This window comes from Panthera pardus, unplaced genomic scaffold, assembly GCF_024362965.1.
Source record: "Panthera pardus isolate Hobbes unplaced genomic scaffold, ASM2436296v1 HiC_scaffold_1, whole genome shotgun sequence".
NCBI lineage: Eukaryota > Metazoa > Chordata > Mammalia > Carnivora > Felidae > Panthera > Panthera pardus.
The window spans coordinates 83,379,770-83,393,559 of record NW_026526654.1 but is presented as its reverse complement, the minus strand read 5'-3'; the positions used below and the strand labels follow the sequence as shown (position 1 = coordinate 83,393,559).

The 13,790-nt window shown below is 38.7% G+C and overlaps 1 protein-coding gene across 6 annotated transcripts in view; it reads left to right on the top strand.

The window, feature by feature from the left end:
- Positions 1 to 13,790, top strand: part of PAN3 (poly(A) specific ribonuclease subunit PAN3) — a 131,147-nt gene that overhangs the window by 24,596 nt on the left and 92,761 nt on the right. For 4 of the 6 annotated variants that reach the window (XM_053900671.1, XM_053900670.1, XM_053900669.1 and 1 more), the window contains exon 5: positions 11,452 to 11,613. The exons of the other annotated variants lie outside the window; for them this stretch is intronic. In XM_053900671.1, coding sequence (XP_053756646.1) covers positions 11,452 to 11,613 — 162 coding nt within the window. The remainder of the gene's footprint in view (positions 1 to 11,451; positions 11,614 to 13,790) is intronic. 6 annotated transcript variants of the gene reach the window in all.

The window sequence follows — 13,790 nt, the reverse complement described above, 5'->3', positions numbered from 1 at the left end:
AGCTGCAAACTGGCATAACAGAAAAAGGGGTGAGAGTCACCGTGAATCACAAGTGTGACGTATAGAGCTGTACGGTTTTGGGTAAGGATCCTTTGGGAAGAGAGTAACTTTATAACAGAGTTAGATGTTGAGATACAGATGTGCATAAATGAAGTGAATCAGTACCATGACGTCTTGCTGGGTATTCTTGCTAAACTGTGAGTTTGTATGCAGGGCGACCACAGATGATTGAGACAAAGCCTAAGCAGAGTGAGAAGCTTCAAAATTTGTATCTGGCGTTGCTGGCTTCCCCTTGTGTATCTCTTTCTTAGCCTTTCTTTGCCCTCATGTTTTAGTCATCGAGAGTCCTTTTCGTGTTCACCGCCTCCCTCCCCCACAGCACAGAAGGCTCTGGTGGCTGTCATTTACGCTTCTTGTTTTAGTTGTACTTTATGGTGTTGTTTCGATCAACATGCAGTTTTACCTGGGCACTTGCATTTTATTTCTAGCAATGGGAGAAGAGATTTTTAAGGTTTGAATTAACAAGTTAAAGCCTTTGGACTCAGGAGACAATGATTTCTAACGTATCATGTTTATTTCTCCTGATTTTAAAGCTCTTGGCTAGGATGAGGGAAGTGGGACCAAAAGGGTTTGGCTTATCTGCCGATGGTTTGTTTGTGAGGACGTGTTATTTGTGAGGATGTGTAGATTTTGGACGTCCAGTTCTGGATTATTCTGTTTGAGGGAGAAGTTGACTAGCAATACTTTGTCTGCTTCCTTCCATGTTTTATCTCAGTTTGAAACCTCCTTCCCACTGTTTTCTACCTCAAGAGCATACACCTCCCTCTCTCACCCATCTGTATTACAAAATTTACTGGCGATATAGTATGTTTTCTGATTAATTTGACGTTTAAATTTTTTCTTGTAACCTTTCTGTTTTAATGTCTCCAAAAGATGACTTTTATATTATTTCTAATCTAGGGAACAAACTATGGAGTTACAAGGAAGCCGGAGACTATTTGTGGTAGGGTTCTTTTATTGGAGAAAGCTAAAGTAAATTTGGAGAGATTAATAGAATTATAGCAGAGGAAGTTTGGAATGTAAATCTTTCCTTGATCCTTCTGCGGCTTAGGCTTATATTGGAACATCAAGCCAAGTATTGATCTCGGGAAAAATAAAAGGGGAAGAGAAAATGGAGAAACTGAAATGGAAGTCTTAATGGAAATTGACAATTTAAAACCTCACCTGTAAAACCACAGTTTTTAACTTTTTTATATATGTTCTCAAGAATTGTTTTGCTTGGTATTTAGGTTTTGCAGATCAGCCACATCAATATCATTTACCCATGAGTATTGTATGAGTAATGTTTCTATGGAAAATTGTGTTTAGAATTCCAAATTAAACAGAGCTATTCTTGTTTTACTGGCGTAGATGAAACTTCCATTCATCTCCACTTGCCAAGCTGTGGGAATGTGTGCTCTCCCAACTTAAGCCAGAGGTAGGTGAGGTCGTAGATTTAGAGATGCACATGAGTCCCTATGGGAACTGGTAGAGTTGTTAGATCCAAGTCCCTGCAGGTAGGGAGGCGCCTTATGCCATGGTCCCCGTTTATAGCTTACTCAGAGCTCTGGTTGAGTTTTTATTTCTCTCAAAGAGCAAACAGTCGGAGTAGTAATAACCCAGTGGTATTGAATAATGCTTGGGAGTCTTAGGGTTTGGAGTTGGATGCCAGGCAGTCTGAATTGATTCTCCATTTCTTCACGGATTATGTTTGTGTCTTTAAGCTTAGTCAAGCGTTTCTCCATTCGCAAAATGAAAACAGTAATCATGCTGAGTGCCTACTATGTGGCGTTATGAGGACTAAACGAAAAATATTTCCTGGCCCAGAAGTGCCCGATAAATGGTAGTTGTACTAATACATTGTTAACTGTAGCTAAATAAATAATCTGTTACTGCTCACTGTGGATCAGGCTGTGTTATAATTGCGACTGGAAATATGGGTCTCCAATAGCTGCTCTGAGGATGTCCATCTTTTCTGTGAGGTGTTCAGGACCCCCCTCCCCCAACTCCTCCCCACATAGCCGTTAGCTTCTCGAACATGTGCTTCCAATTTGGTGAAAATGCACGTGGGGATTTCTCATGATGTAGTGAGAGATGGATAGAAACTTGATTTTATTTGTATTGATAATGATTTTCTGTATCTGTTCCAGGTAATGTGTTAAACTTATATAATTCTTTCGTAAGTTAAGGTTTTCTCTTTTGTATCATTTAATCATCCCAGTGGGTCTTGGAGAGAGATTATTTTTCTCATTTTACAAAATTGGAGAGTGGAAGTTTTGAGAGAGAAAGTAATTTACCTAGAATAATATAGATAATAATTACTTATATTTCGGAGAAAACCCAAAGTCTTTCTAGCAAGGGCAATATGAGAAAGGTGAAATGAGTCTTTGATAAGGTGAAAAATAGAGAGGTAGTGGAAAGAGGCTACTGGTAATATACAGGGGAAGAGATAAAACATTGACCTTATGCCTGTTCCTTTTTCCATTTATGTGGTTCTCAGTAAAAATTTCTATGAACACAGTTTCTGGGGCAGGAACACACAATTAAACTTTTGATGTTTGAAAAAAAAATAAACTTTTGATGTTTGACAGGTAACCTTTTAGAGATGTTGTACATGTTTACATTCCTACTGATAGGTTCTGGTTTCCTACAGACTTGATAACACAGAGATGTAAAAGTATTTCACATCTTTGTTACTGTATAAGGCAACCTCCCCCCCCCCCCATTGTTTAAATTTGATTACTGGTGCTGTTGAACTACTCATTTATGTTAATTGGTCATTGGTGTTTCTTTAACGTCCTTGGCTCGTTTTTCTATTAGGCTATTCTTTTTAAATTCGTTGTAAGCTCTATGTATGTTAGAGATTTAGGCCTCGTGGATGTTTCAGTCTCCCATTTTGTTTTTGGTCTTGAATTTCACAAGTAATTTACGCTGTCACTTTTGAAATGTCACACAGACTCTGATTATCCCTTACTAAGTACATTTAAAAAGAACAAAATATTAAGCTCATTTTGGTTAAAATAACATGGTAATTCCCTGTATGCCGAGTCAGTGATTTTAAATTGAAGGGATTGTCGATGTTTTCTTGTAATTTTAACGTATTGTCATTTTATTGCTAATGATCTATAGTAGTTAACATTCCTTAGCAAATGGATATGTTCTTCGTCTTCTCTGCATTTTAATTGTCAGATTTAAATGTGACATTTTTCCTATTGTTTTTACCTCCAGTCTTAATTTATTCTTTTCTTTAAAATGCTGTGTAAATAAGATTAGATTCAAACTTGTTTAGAAATATGATAGTTCTTACAGGAAAGGACTCAGTTTTGAAAGAGTTAATTTTGTGTTCCTGCAAAATAAAGAGTACTCCAGGTTGACTTCCAGGATTGTGTTGAGATAAAGATATGCTTTGGAAAGAACAGATTAAATTTTGTTGTGACAAATTAGGAGTTCAACCATGTACTACTTTCTGTACTTAGGTTTAATTGGTATGTTGTGGGCAGTGACCACTTGGCTTTTGTTGTTGAGTCAAGAAAGAATCTTCCAAATTTATGACTGCAAGGAAATTTTATTCTATCAATGGATTATAAAAGATCTTGTGGCAGATTTGCGTTTTGGAGGTTGTTTTTGTTTGGTTTGGTTTCTTTTTGTTTTTTTAAGAGGTGAGTGGTGGTTTGATGTTTGACACTTTATACCGTATTTAAACATGTGAACTGAGGCAACATGCCTTTTATATACAGTGTGTAATACTCTTGGGCTGTAGTCATTCTCTTGGTTTAGCTTTGGGCGTTTTGAGTTAGTTCTTAACCCAGTAATGATAGTTTGGTAAAACCATGGTGCATTGTCTATCTGGACTTGGGAACTAGTAGCTCATTCTGAGATTATGTAGTTGGCTTCGTTTTACTCTGCTCTGCTCATTGTGTTTACAAAGTGAAGTAGCTGATTTCAGCCGCTTGGCATTGCTGGTGGTTCATCTCTATTTTCTACAAAGTCGGGGTCAGTAATGAATTAGTAAAGGTGAGTTTAGAATTCCCATCCACAAACATGCTAGCCTAAGTTTTAGCTAAATTGAACCCAAAGTGCATAATTTCCCCAACTCTTTTTTTCTTAAATGTTTGTTTATTTTTGAGAGAGAGAGGGAGACACAGAATCCGAAGCAGGCTCCAGGCTCCGAGCTGTCAGCACAGAGCCTGACGTGGGGCTCAAACTCACGAACCGCGAGATCGTGACCTGAGCCGAAGTCAGAAACTGAGCCATCCGGGCACCCCTCCCCAACTGTGTTTAATTCCCAAGATGTTTTCCCCTGCATTTTGAAAATGGGGAGAGGGAGCTGCTTAATTTTATTTCTTTGAATGGAGCCTCTGTAGCTCTTGTTTCTCATCGATCCCGTCCATGCCAGGTAGATTCAGAGATTGATTCGTTCAGGAGTTTGTATTTGGCTATTTTAGGATTAGCTAGAATAAGGTTAAGATTGAAATATGTTAGGGAATATGGAACAGGTTTCTTCAAATTGGAGGCAGAATATCACAGTTAGGAGTGCAAACTCTGGAGCCCGACCTTACGTTAGTTGTGGGATTCTAGGTGAGTTATTTTAACCTCGTATAGCCTCACTTTTCTCATCGGTGGAGCGGGCTTTACGGTTGTGCCGGTCTCACAGAGTTGTGAGCGTGAAATACGTTAATGGGTATAAAGTGCTTGGTGTAGTGCCTTGTGCTTGCCACGTGGTAGTTGTTCCAGTCTTCTGTTGCTTATGATTCTGTAGTTCTAAAACGTGTGTATCTGTTTTCTGAATGTGTGTGAGATTACTTTTGAGTAACCACTGCTTTAGCTTAGGTTCAGTTCTATCTAGTAAAGAGCATTTCTGAGGATATTCTGCTTCATTTCAAGATTGAAGCCAGGGGACAAATGTAAATAAATAAAAAGGGAACCTTCTGCTAATGAGTGATCAGGCGTTTAGCATCATGGGTACTTTTGATAAAGTACTGGAATACATTGTAAAACTTGATTACAGTTATAAAATGATTACAGTTGATAGTTTCTTGTGGAAATAACTTTCGTGACTTAGAGAAAAACACCTTTCCTCAGATTCACTTAAAATAACTTAGGCACGGTATTTTCTTTCTCTACGTTTTATATTCAGTTTCATTCTAAACCAGAAGAATAAAAGAAGTTGCAGTTTGGTGTTCCAGTTCTTTAGAAATTAAATGTAGCCTTGCTTAGCAGAAGTATTCCACTGGTCTTGCTTTTGTTGGCGTAGAACTCCGTTATAATCTGGAGGTTTTAAGAACAGAAGGAATAACCGCTTTGTAAGCTTCCTTAAACATATGCATATGATATTGGGGGACTGACTCATGGTAGAGCCTAAAAATATGTTTGTGTGTGTATGTAAATCCTGTTTTGCTTTATTTGATATAACTTAGAGCATCCTCTGTTATCATCCTGTTATCCTGTACATTGACTTTGCAAATTAAAAGGGCTTTTTCATTTATAGATGTTTTCCTGCCCCGAGTCTCTAACAGTGGGTCTGTTTTTTAGTGGACTCGCTTGCCCATCGCGTCCTACTCTTGTTTTTATTTGAACAATGAAAACTTAAGGAACCTAGTATGTTTTCACAAATAGCCCACAATTATAACGAATGGTGGGACAAAATACAACATGATCTTTGAAGCTGGCTTACTCTGTTTTTGATTTTGTAAGTGTTTACTCACGGGGAAGATGATTGGAGCCCATGCTGCAGTGGTTTGTAGGTCTGGATTTACTATTCTAAATTAATTAGGTGTAGGAGCCTTTAAAATCCACATAGTAAATTAGGTAGAGGTAGTTCCCTGTCTTGATGATTGTATGGAAATTAGTTAATGTATTTGATTTAAAAAATTCAAATGATTTTAGTCAATTTGGGCGTCTGTTTTTTCCCAGTGAGTTTAGATTACCCACCAATCGTTAATGAAATTATAATTTCCAATTTACTTCTCATAATTACAAATATGCTAAAATATTAGGACATTTCATTAATTTAGGGACGACCGCTGTGAGCTGGAAGAGGTTTTGTTTTTATTTTATTAAAAAAATGTTTTTAATGTTTATTTATTTTTGAGAGAGAGAGAGAGAAGTGAGCAGGGGAGGGGGAGAGAGAGAGAGAGAGAGACAGAGACAGAGACAGAGACAGAGAGACAGAATCCGAAGCAGGCTCCAGGCTCTGAGCTGTCAGCACAGACCCTGACTTGGGGCTCGAACTCACGAACCATGAGATCATGACCTGAGCCAAAGTTGGACTCTTAGCCAGCTAAGCCACCCGGGCACTCCTGAAGAGGTTTTGTTTTTCAAGTTTTATTTTTATTTATTTAAATAATCTCTGCACCTAATGTGGGGGTCAAACTCCCGGCCCTGAGATCAAGAGGCACATGTTCTTCTGACTGAGACAGCCAGGTGCCTTTAGAAGAGGTTATATTAAAAAAATAAATAAATAAATAAAAATGCAGGTTTATTTTCAAATAAATATGTAGTCAGTTCTAGAGCAGAGGTTTCTATTAGTGGGCCTGAGACCCTCAGGAGTGGCAGGAGGTAGGTTGCTGAGTTATTATAGTAAAAGGTAATGGGAATTAATATAGTTACTAAGTATTATCTGAATGGAGATAGTTTATATATACACACACACACACACACACACACACACACACACACTACTATTTTCTAAGTTACCTGAAGAAGTTGTGACTAATAAAATGCAAACCATTTAAAAGTGTCATTCATAATACTTTAAATCATCACTCGTTGTTTTAGAAGTACAAATAGTGAATGTTTTTGATGTTCGAAAGGGTTTCTTAAAATTCAGGGTATTGGAAACTTTTTGTACTGTGGTAACAACTTGATTTCTGTAGTTTATCACTAATTAGTTAATGATATATAACAACATATGGCTAGTAATAGGAAGCATTGTTAAAGCATTGCTGTTTTGCAGTTGTACCAGAAGAATTGTGCACTGAAAAATCGGTCTGTTACTTAGTGGCTTTAACTACATTTTCTATACATGCAGTGGTATTTATAGATTTTTCTTTGGCTAGACTGTGAAGTTTTTTAGGGGAAGAGAATAGATCTCAGCTTTTTATTTCTAGGAAGAAGAGCAAAGAGTGTTATGCTGAAATGTTGAGTGAATGAATGACTAAAAAAAGTGTGTGCAGTTAGGCTTTTGAACTCAAAGAGTCGTAAAAATTAGCTTTTACTATTCTTTCTTTTGATACGGAGACGTCCCTCATTTGTGAGGAGCAAAGGAGGATTTCCTTTAGTCTTAAACCATCGGAAAGGGCTTTTATGGACTAGGTCATGAAATTTCGAAGAGCCAGCATTGAAAAACTTCTGCAGGGTATATGAGTAATGGTCTCGAAGGCTCTAAGTATGTAGGTCAAACTCTATTGAACTCTTGTTATTTCCGGGAGTGGCCTCAGTTTCTGTCTGGACCGTTCGTTGTTTTTTCTCTAGGTCTTTTCTGTAACATTCTCTAGAACTTTACTCCTCCCAAAGTGTGGTCACCAGAGCAGGAGAGTACTAGTAGTTGTGGGAGCCTTTTAGAAATGCAGTCTCAGGCTTCGCTCGAGGTCCACTGAAGCAGAATGTTTATTTTAATGACATTTCCAGAAAATCCATAGGTTCCTTACAGTTTGAACACAAAAGGATCCTTGAATACTTTTGTTGAAGCCAGTGTGTTTTTTTAAAATGCCTCATCAAATGAGTAAAACAATTTTCATCTACTCTTACTGTACTGTTAATTTGGATTTTGTGAAGAATGATAATCGTTCACTGTTGTAGTGAATCTTGAGATTTTAAAGCAGGGGTTGTGTAACTCTAGAGAGAGGGAGAGGGGGAGGAACACTTTCAGGATATTTTACCACAGGAACAGAAAGAGATGGGGAATTTTGATGTACGGTGTGGACTTGGTAGGAGGTGGGGCAGAAAAGCTGGTGATTTACTGATAGGACAGGACACTTAAAAATACTTCCATTCTGTAAGTAGAAGTCCACGGAGGGCGAGGCTATCAAGCACAGAGGGTCAGCAGCGCCCTTTACTGCTTTTGTTGACTATCGACGTTCTCAAGATCGGCCTAGGAGAGGGAAGAGGGCTTTTGTTTGCTCTGGAGGGGACGGTTTGGATCTTACAGAACTCAGAATGTCAGGGGAATAACTTTAGGGATTAATAAGCATTTCCTGTAAAAGTTTCTTCGCCCCCTTTTATTTCCTTATCTTCGATCTGACTTCTCCGGTGTCCTTAGCCCCCACTTTCAGTGAGTCACCGATAGCGGTTCTTAGCCCAGCATGTCTCTTCCCACCCAGGCCGTAATTAGCTTCGTTCCCACTTCAGTTCCCTTGAGTTCACATCCTGGAGAATCACCAGCCATTCTCAAACGGGGGCAGTTTTGTGCCCCTGCTCCCAGGGAACACTGGAGATCTTTCTGGGTTGTCACAGTTGGGCCTGTGGGGCCACTGGCTTCCAGAGGCGAGAGGCCGGGGACGCTGCCGAAACGTGCTGCGGTGCCCAGGGCGGCCTCCACGGCCGCCAGCCCCGTCGGTGAGCGGGGGGCTGAGCAACCCTCGCCCGGATTGCCGCCACAGTCCCCCGTGGGTGTGGGTCTGCCCGTTGCCGGTGTAATGTTCCATCGGAAGCTTTCACGAGTTCCCGTTGCCCATGGAATGAAGTCTGAAGTCCTTCGGACGCGATAGGAACGGGTTTTTTCTTATTGCTTTGAAGCCTCACCTTTTGCTCTTGGAGGTTGGTTGGCCCACTGCTCTCCTGGTAGACTTAATACTTGCGGTTTGCCCTTGACACCACAGTGCCTGTATGCGTCTATGCGTCTACGCGTCTAGCACACCTTTCTTCTGGCCTACAGTGGCGCGCCCTCCCTCTCCCTCTCCCCATCCCCCTCCCCGTCTGGGTCCACTTAACTTCTTCTTCAGAACTGCTCAGGCTTTTGCCTTCTCTGTGAACCCGTTGTCTCTGCCCTGTTGGTACCTTATTTATTATATATGCATTTATTATATCACAGTCAGTGTGTTCCGTTTGCATGACTTTTTACCTACCACATTATATCCTCTTTGAGGGAAAGGTTTGTGTTTTATTCATCATTGTATTCCAAGTATTTAGAACAGGTCCTGATACAAAAAGATCTCTTAGATGTTTAGTTGGAAATGCGTGTTCTTCAAGGGATATATGATAGTCAAGATAATTTGGGAATTAGTTTACAGATGAGATTTTACTCTAATTTATGTCCTGTGCAGTGAGACTTCTACGTGTGGTCTTTTCGCCTCCCCCTCGTGCTTTCTATGGCTGCCATCCCTTTTCAGATGTCATTTTGTCATCTTTTGCTTCTCATGATAATTTAAATGGTACTGATACCGTAAGTCTTTTCATTCAGTGTCACATAGAAGGTTTTACTTTCAGGTTAAGTTTTAATCTCTTGCTACTTATTGGAGAAACTTAAATCTGTAATGGCACATTTTTGGGGATCGCTTCTATTCAAGAGGGAAGGGTGTTAGGGTAATTACAGGTCTTTGAGGGTTGGGGTGGGGAGAGAGGTGATGGATTCCTCTTCGGAAAAATAAGAAACAGAAGGAGACCTGTTGGGAAGGGAGAATGCTACGTTGGATTTATTTAAATACTTTTTTTCTATGTTGCTTAGTGCACCGGTATAAGGAAATAAATTGCACCAATTGTAATAACCAGCTCAAAAGCAAGTCTGAATTTGAAATACGTGCCCGGAATTTAGGTGCCTTGTGTAAATCCTATCTGATAGGTTGTGATTTTGTTTAAATAAATATTTTTTGATGTGTTGAACTTTTCTGGTAATTAGGATTATCTTTAGGCCAGACATTTTCTAAAATAGAAGTTTTAAGTTAGTGAAAGCTTAATTAAGGTGATAGTATTTTTGCTGCATATCAAAGCCTTACAGTTGTGAGCTGTGTTACTAGAAATAAGTTCCTTTAAAATTCTTTCGTTTATAATATTGTTCTGATGAGTACATTTTTATTTTCATCCACAGAAGTTGCTTGTGATGTAGACACAAAGGGTAATTGAATTGGTGTGAGATTGCATAGAGGTGGAAATGTGTCAGCCTCATGAAACACTTACCACTGCTATAGTTATTGGGTTGGTAGGTAGTTTAGTTGTCTTTCTTATGCAAGTTTACTTTTTTCCCCTTAAATCAAAGACCACTGGCAAAGGCCCATCTCTGTAGTTAGAATCTAATTTGCATAGAATAATTCCCATAGGCGTTATTTGCAAGGTTACTTTGAAATTTAGAAATCAAGTGTTTTCTTCAAATTGGTTGTCTCTACTAGCCAAAATTATATGTTATGTATTTGTCTGGCCATGACACTTTTTCTGAAGAAAGTTAATTGTAACTATTTGCTTCAGCAGACTTACGACAGAACAGTGAGTAAACATAGATTTTCTTCTTTCAGGCTTAAATTAGTCACCTTCCCTAAGAATATACCAGCATTCCTTAAAGGGAAAAATATATATACAAAAAAAATTATACACACACACACACACACACACACACACACACACACACACACACAAATTCCCTTGAGATGTAATTTAGTGCAAATTTAGAGGTAAGATGGTGACAACTACCATTAACTTTCATGTATAAAAAAGCCCCGCCAACTACTATTAAGATTGTTTGCTAACTTTATGACAATGTCTGCCAATGAATTTATGCTTTTATTGGACAAGCTATTCAGTTATCAGTCTGTTCACATTACTGGTATTTATAAGTCCCATGAAATGTGTATATTTTTTAAAAAATTTTTGAGATGATTTCATTGAGTACCTTAAGTTGAATGCCCACTTCAGACATAATGACTTGTACTTTAACCTGCATAGAATTTTAAAAATTAAAAAAATCAATTCAAAACAAATCTATTTCTTAGGAATTAGCTGCTGCTTTGAAGTGGGGGCAATTCCTCAGTAGGAAATAAGGTAGCAAAATTGGGGAGCAGAAAAAGATAAGAGTTTGGAGAATATTTTTACCTATATTTTGTGCCCTTGAAGCATTTCTTCATATTGCAGTGAGAATAGGTAAGTGCCAGTGGAAAATATTGTGTAGAACATTTAACTTTGCTGGTAATTTCTATTCATTAAAATTGGGTAAAATGGGATTATAATGTATATCTCTACAACAGTTGTTGCTTTATATCATATTGTTGTTCAGCCTGTTAGGACTGTGGGTTATTTTGGAGGTGTGTATTGGGGGTGGGGGTGGGAATTGGTGGGTGGTGATAGGGACGTTAGAGGGAGTATCTTAGAAATTTTGCTTGTTTCCTATTCCACCATTCCTGCTGTCCTCTATATGTTAGTTATGTTAGTTTAGATTAGTGTGGGGGATGTTAGGAGTGGCCTGGTTTCTTTCCTTCTTTTTCCTAGCCAAGGAAGTATCGCCTGGGGATGCTGGAGGAGAGGCTAGTTCCGATGGGATCAAAGGCACGAAAAGCAAAGAACCCTATTGGCTGCCTTGCTGACAGGTGTAAATCAGGAGTACCCATCAATATGGTTTGGTGGAACAGAGTCACAGAAAACAATTTACAGGTAAAAATAATTTTATTAGACATTTTTTGAAAGTGAATATCTTGGCTGCTTTCTGTGTCTGTGTGGGTGGTGGGTGTGAAGGTCGGATGGCTTAGTTGATATCCTTAGGTGATTTTTTTTTTTTTTTTTTTTTTTTTTTTTAAATCGAAGTAAGTTTAGTGGCCCGTTAACCAATTCAATGATTTTCTGTGGTGGCTTTTGAGCTTTCTCTGCTTGCAGTGTATTTTCCTATTCTTTTATTAAATTTAGTTTTTCCCTTTTGGATTTTGTTAAGTTACGAGTTCAAATTATATTTCATACACAGTTATTCAGGGTACTATATTCAAAAGTCGTTATAAAATTTATCATAGAAGTCTCATTTATTTGCAATCTCAATAACAGGAAGCTTCATATGTTGTCTTTCTGTACATTTTTTACTACTAAATAAAACTTGTGTGTAAATAGACTTGTTACGTGTTGGTTTTAAAACCAGCTTCGACAGTATGTTGTCATAAGAGTTGTGGCAGGCACATTTCAGTCTTATCATTGCTGAATAATGAAAATGGATTTTATCACAAAGGTTAGCTTTTCAGTAAGATTCTGAAGTACCAGGGGAAAGGTTTGAATTATATTCAATTGTAATTTGGATAATAATGATTATATTCTCCTTTAATGACACCGGTAATGGTATAATAGAGACCTGTTAATCAGAACTGCAGTCTAGGTGGAAGTCGAATATCCTTCTCCCCAAACTTTCAGAATACTTGGGTATTTTTAATGCATTGCTAGCCCAGAGGCGGTAAACCCACATACATACACCGCATGCACAAAACATACAACAAAGTTAACAACTTGGTTTTATTTCTGTCACCACTTTGTGTTATGAAGGGGTTCCACGATACTTTGGTCTGTTCGGTATTAATACCACAGCGATATCTATACTCCCTTGGGCATAGAAATAAACAAGTTACTACAAAAATATTGCGAAACATAGCATTTGCCCCAAGTGAAGTTTTCATAGTATTTCCTAAAGGTAAGGAAAAGTTTTGGGGGTTGGGGAGGGTCCCCAGGATAATATCCTCAAAATTTCCTTGGAGAGTTTTGAATATGGCAATAATGAATAGCAGTACAGTTCGTTGAATTTTTATCTTTGAGATTGGTAGGAGAGAGATTTGATGTTGACGGTTAGAATTATTTTTCAGTTTTAAAAAGAAAGTCTGAAAATAAATTGCACCCTAACTAGACAAGAAGAGAGACGAGTGGAGGTGCAGTTGGCGTGCGGGCTGTGGGGCGTGACACTGGTCGTGCACGGGCAGAGCCACTCGGCCTCTTCACAATATGCCCGTCTTATCCCAGTGACTGTCTCGAGGTACCTCTTTCGAGCACAGCTCGAAACACCGTTAGGTTGCTGTAAGAGCGTATGCTAGAATTATGCTTTCTGTTTGGTTAAAACGGGTTATAATAGACAAACCTTTCAATGTGCAAAAGATTGGTGTTCTCTGAATCTCACATTTCAAATACTACTGTTGTTTTATGCTGCAGATAGTTCTTTTCCTTTAAGGACATGAGGAATGCCTTATTAGCTTGGTCTAACATCGGAAGGACGGTACCTCCTCCCCGTATCAGTGACACGTTGAAGTACTAAAAAAATACCCACTTAGGGGCGCCTGGGTGGCTCAGTTGGTTAAGCGTCTGACTTCAGCTCAGGTCACGATCTCACGGTCCGTGAGTTCAAGCCCCGCGTCGGGCTCTGGGCTGATGGCTCGGAGCCTGGAGCCTGCTTCCGATTCTGTGTCTCCCTCTCTCTCTGCCCCTCCCTCGTTCATGCTCTGTCTCTCTCTGTCTCAAAAATAAATAAACGTTAAAAAAAAAAAAAATACCCACTTAGTGTCCATTACTGTATCTGTGGATTCCTACATTTGGGCACCTGGTGGTGTTTATGCAGGGCAAGGAGCATGTCAGCCTCTTTTCTTTTCTTTTCCTTTCTTTTTTTTTGGGGTGGTGGTGGTGGTTATCTTTTTGTTGTGTGAAGAAAACTAATTCATGTAAATCCATTCTTTTACCATTTTTGTTTTAGTTTTATATGATGCTTTTTAACATTTTCTATTTGTTCACATAAAAAATTTTACTCAAAAAATGCGTAGCCAGATACGTTAATCTTTCCTGTTTCCTTTCCTTTAAATCTTAGGTCTTCTCAA